The sequence below is a fragment of the Doryrhamphus excisus genome, linkage group LG22 (genome assembly GCF_037039965.1).
Source record: "Doryrhamphus excisus strain RoL-2023G ecotype Guam linkage group LG22, RoL_Dexc_Guam_v1.1, whole genome shotgun sequence".
NCBI lineage: Eukaryota > Metazoa > Chordata > Actinopteri > Syngnathiformes > Syngnathidae > Doryrhamphus > Doryrhamphus excisus.
Window position 1 is genome coordinate 7,049,249 of NC_136378.1, and position 4,628 is coordinate 7,053,876.

At 52.5% G+C, this 4,628-nt stretch overlaps 1 protein-coding gene across 1 annotated transcript; it reads left to right on the forward strand.

Annotated features, from left to right (window-relative positions):
* The first annotated feature begins 815 nt into the window (after window positions 1-815).
* Window positions 816-3,868, forward strand: LOC131125252 (uncharacterized). Its single transcript, XM_078788188.1, is given in 2 exon segments — window positions 816-3,632; window positions 3,635-3,868. Coding segments are annotated over 2 exon segments (2,883 nt in total). The 5' UTR covers window positions 816-847; the 3' UTR covers window positions 3,733-3,868.
* Window positions 3,869-4,628: the final 760 nt, after the last annotated feature.

The following is a 4,628-nucleotide window of genomic DNA, read 5'->3' on the forward strand; positions in this document are numbered from 1 at the left end:
GGTTGTAAGGCAAAACGCCCTTGCAGTGGTCCGTCAGAGAGGGGGAGATGCTTCAGACCAAACTGAAGTACTGGCAGAGTACATCCTGCAGTTTGGGAAGTACAAGGGGATGTCCTTCCGCTGGCTCCTGGAGAATGACATGGGATACACTGTGTATCTTATCCAAAGGCACCAGAGAGAGGAGGCTGCAGGAGTGCTGGTGGTTGAGGGGCATAGCAAGGACAGCTTTCTGTCATTCCTTCGCTATGCCCTCAGCTTCAAGGAAATGAATACTCTTCTTGAGTATGAGTCCCTAAAGACATCTGTGCCCGCCCCAGCAGCAGAGGATGATCAGCTGGTTGGATTTGGTGCACGCGCCAGTAACACCTGGAGGGAGATTTGGGAGAGCAGGGATGATGGCTATGCAGCCTTCATCTTAATTTTATTACTGTTGAATAACTATATTACCACTCTTTTCTTTATAGCTAAGGACAAGGACAATCAGGCAACGACCCTTGCTAATGGAAAAACGACAACGAATGCTGCCTGTCCATGTGGCAAAGTCTGCAAGAACCAGCGTGGTCTGAAGATCCACCAGACCAAAATGAAATGCTTGACGGGAAAGCTGGTGGTGCAACGCACAGGTCCAGTACCTGGTGAGACGGAGGAGGAGCCCGGCCCGGAGTCAACCCACAGTGCCCAGAACCTCCAAGCTCCACAAGCCCCACCCTGTGTCAGGCATTTCGAACATCGCCGGGTCATGTGGCCTGCTGCCAACAAAGAAAGAGAGTGGCTCGAGTTTGACAATGATCTGGACCAAGTCCTTAGAGCTACTGCCAGGGGAGATGCAGACCAGAAGATACGGACGATGTCTGCAATGATCATCAGCATTGGTGCTGAGAGGTTTGGCATAAAAGAACACCAGCCACCCAGAGGCCCAGGGGAGCCAAACAGACGGGAGGTGAAGATCAGCCAACTTCGGCAGGAGCTTAGACTGCTTGGCCGGCAGTTTAAGCAGGCAAGGGAGGAGGAGAAGGCTGGGCTGGCAGAGCTGCGACATATTCTGAGGAAAAAACTGATCACTCTCCGTCGAGCTGAGTGGCATAGGAGGAGGGCCAGGGAAAGAGCCAGGAAACGGAGAGCCTTCATCTCGAACCCCTTTGGCTTCACCAAGAAGATCCTTGGGCAGAAAAGAAGTGGCCAACTTGTCTGCACAGAAGAGGAGGTCAACAAGTACCTCAGTGCCACCTACAGCGACAGCGCCAGAGAGGAAGCTCTTGGGCCATGTAGGTCCTTGATAACCCCGCCAGAATCTACCGCGACATTTAACATCAGGGAACCAACTTTGAAAGAAGTTGAGGAGGTTGTCGAAGCAGCTAGATCAAGCTCAGCACCAGGCCCCAGTGGCGTCCCTTATGTGGTCTACAAGAGATGCCCCGGTCTCTTGAAGCGACTATGGACGTACCTCAAAGTCATCTGGAGAAGGGGGAAGGTGGCACAGCAGTGGAGACATGCAGAGGGGGTCTGGATTCCGAAGGAGGAGAATTCACGTACCATCGAGCAGTTCAGGATCATCTCACTCCTTAGTGTCGAGGGCAAGATATTCTTCAGTATCGTTGCCCGGCGCACAACGGAGTTCCTCCTGAGGAACAGGTATATCGACACCTCTGTGCAGAAGGGGGGAGTCCCAAAGGTGCCAGGTTGCATCGAGCATACGGGAGTCGTCACCCAGCTGATCCGGGAGGCACGGGAAGGCAAAGGAGACCTGGCAGTCCTGTGGCTTGACCTTGCCAATGCCTACGGGTCTATCCCACACAAGCTGGTGGAAACCTCGCTTGACAGACACCACATTCCAGGCAAGATCAAGGACCTCATACTGGACTATTACAGCTGCTTCAGTTTGAGAGTCACTTCCGGAACAAAGAAATCTGCATTTCATCGGCTAGAGAAGGGCATTATCACGGGATGTACCATTTCAGTGATATTGTTTGCCTTGGCCATGAATATGCTGGTGAAGTCAGCAGAGGTGGAGTGCAGAGGTCCACTCACCCGCTCTGGTATGCGGCAGCCCCCCATCAGAGCGTTTATGGATGATCTGACAGTGACTACAACATCAGTCCCGGGCTGTAGATGGATCCTTCAAGGCTTGGAGCGTCTCATTAGCTGGGCCCGGATGAACTTCAAGCCAGCCAAATCCAGGTCTCTGGTGGTGAAGAAGGGGAAAGTCACAGACCAGTTTCGCTTCTCAGTCGGAGGCACCCAGATTCCATCGGTGGGGGAGAAGCCAGTTAAGAGCCTGGGCAAGATCTATGACTGTACCTTGAAGGACACCGCAGCACTCCAAGCGACATCAGAGGAGTTGGGAACCTGGCTGACAGCAGTGGATAAGTCAGGATTACCAGGCAAGTTTAAAGCCTGGATCTACCAACACGGCATCCTGCCACGCCTACTCTGGCCGCTGCTGGTCTACAATGTGCCACTGACCACCGTCGAGGGCTTCGAGAGGAAGGTCAGCTGTTTCCTGCGGAGGTGGTTGGGCTTACCGCGAAGCCTCAGCACCATCGCCTTGTACGGGAGGAGCAACAAGCTGAAACTGCCCTTCAGTAGTCTGATGGAGGAGTTTATGGTCAACCGAGCAAGAGAGGTGCTGCTGTATAGGGACTCTAATGACATCAAAGTCTCCTCGGCTGGCATAGAAGTACGAACTGGCAGGAAGTGGAAAGCTCATGAGGCGGTAGACCAGGCTGAGTCCCGCTTACGACACAGTGAGCTGGTAGGAACAGTGGCTTCCGGACGGGCAGGCCTTGGGAGCAACCAAAGACCTCGCTTCACCAAGGCCCAGGGAAAGGAAAGGCGTCAGCTGATCCAGGAGGAAGTCCGAGCAGGGGTAGAGGAAGCCCGCTGTACTAGGACAGTAGGGATGCGGCAGCAGGGAGCATGGACCCGATGGGAGGAGGCAGCTGACCGGAAGATATCGTGGACAGAGCTATGGCGATCTGAGCCACACCGGATTGAGTTCCTCATCCGGTCGGTGTACGATGTGCTCCCAAGTCCGTCCAACCTCTTTCGCTGGGGCTTGGCGGAGAATCCTCTCTGCCCTCTCTGCCGGAGTCCTGGATCACTGGAACACATCCTCAGCTGCTGCCCAAGGGCACTGGGGGACGGGCGCTACCGCTGGCGCCATGACCAAGTACTGCGGGTCATTGCAGAGGCCATCAGCACAGGAATCTCCACCAGTAAATACCATCAACCAACAAGGCAGTCCATTGTCTTTGTTAGGGCTGGGGAGAAGCCGAAGCAGTGCCGGAGTCAAGCAGGGGGGCTGCTGGCAACAGCTCGAGACTGGCAGCTGAAAGTCGACCTAGGGAGACAGCTCAAATTCCCAGAGAACATCGCAGTGACCACTCTCAGGCCAGACATGGTCCTGGTGTCAGAAACAACTCGGCAAGTGGTCCTGCTGGAGTTGACTGTTCCCTGGGAAGACCGGATGGAGGAGGCCTTTGAGAGGAAGAGGGCGAAGTATGAGGAGCTGGCAGACGAATGCCGAAGCAGAGGATGGAGGACCCGATGCAACCCCATCGAGGTCGGGTGCAGAGGTTTTGTAGGCCAGTCTCTCATTAGAGCACTCAAGATGCTGGGAGTGAAGGGGCAGCATAACAAAGAGCCATCAAAAACATCACTGACGCAGCAGAAAAGGCATCCAGATGGCTGTGGATCAAGCGGGGAGATCCGTGGAGAACAAAAGCTACTTAGACACAAGCCGGGACTGATCAACCCGGCTGGGTCACCTGGGCGAGGGTGTCTGTTGTGAGACCCGAAACACCCAGTGAACCCAGGATACAACACTGATGATGTGTCTAAGTTGCACCGAAAGTGTATGTTAGAACTAGGACGAAGACGAAGAGCTGGAGAAAGCCATGCTCAGCATCTCTCCAGATATACTCAGTATGTGCAGTTTATGGATATGTATGTACATGTTAGGCTCTTTTACTTTCCTAGCCTTGTCTATGTGTTTTGTATAAAGTAAATCACTCAAGTTTCTATGTGTTTTGCAGGTGGATCTGCTCCACCAACATTAGAGCTGCTACGGTTTTCAGGTCCAGGGCGAAGTTCTTAAATAATGACCGACCTCAAAGGGCATTTTGTGATTGCATGTGTGTTCGTCACGTTCTCCTTTTGTTCCTTTCATGTGTGTTCTACCTACAGTCCAAGTGACTGAATATGAATTGATACAGCCTACGAGAGGGTAAGTATAATTTGAATACATTGTTTTGAATGGATGAAATGGTGAATGATGTTTGCTCACTAACGCCGGAAGCATGTGTCTGCAGTGAGCCATTCTGCTTCTCCTGCTCTAGTTACGGTTAGACTAGACCAGGGGTGGGCAAACTACGGCCCGGGGGCCACATCCGGCCCGCCAAGTGTTTGAATACGGCCCGCCCGTTCTTTCCAAAGTATTTCATTTAAGGTCAACATACAACCTGGCATCATGGCTTGAGCCGACATTTCATGGCTGCAACAGAAGAACCAACGAACGCCAGCATGTACATATGAAAAACAGTGATTATTGCAAGTGATAAAAAGATATCTGAATACAACACAATTAAATACATGTATTTGTACGCTTGTATCTTCGTTGGAATAGGTGT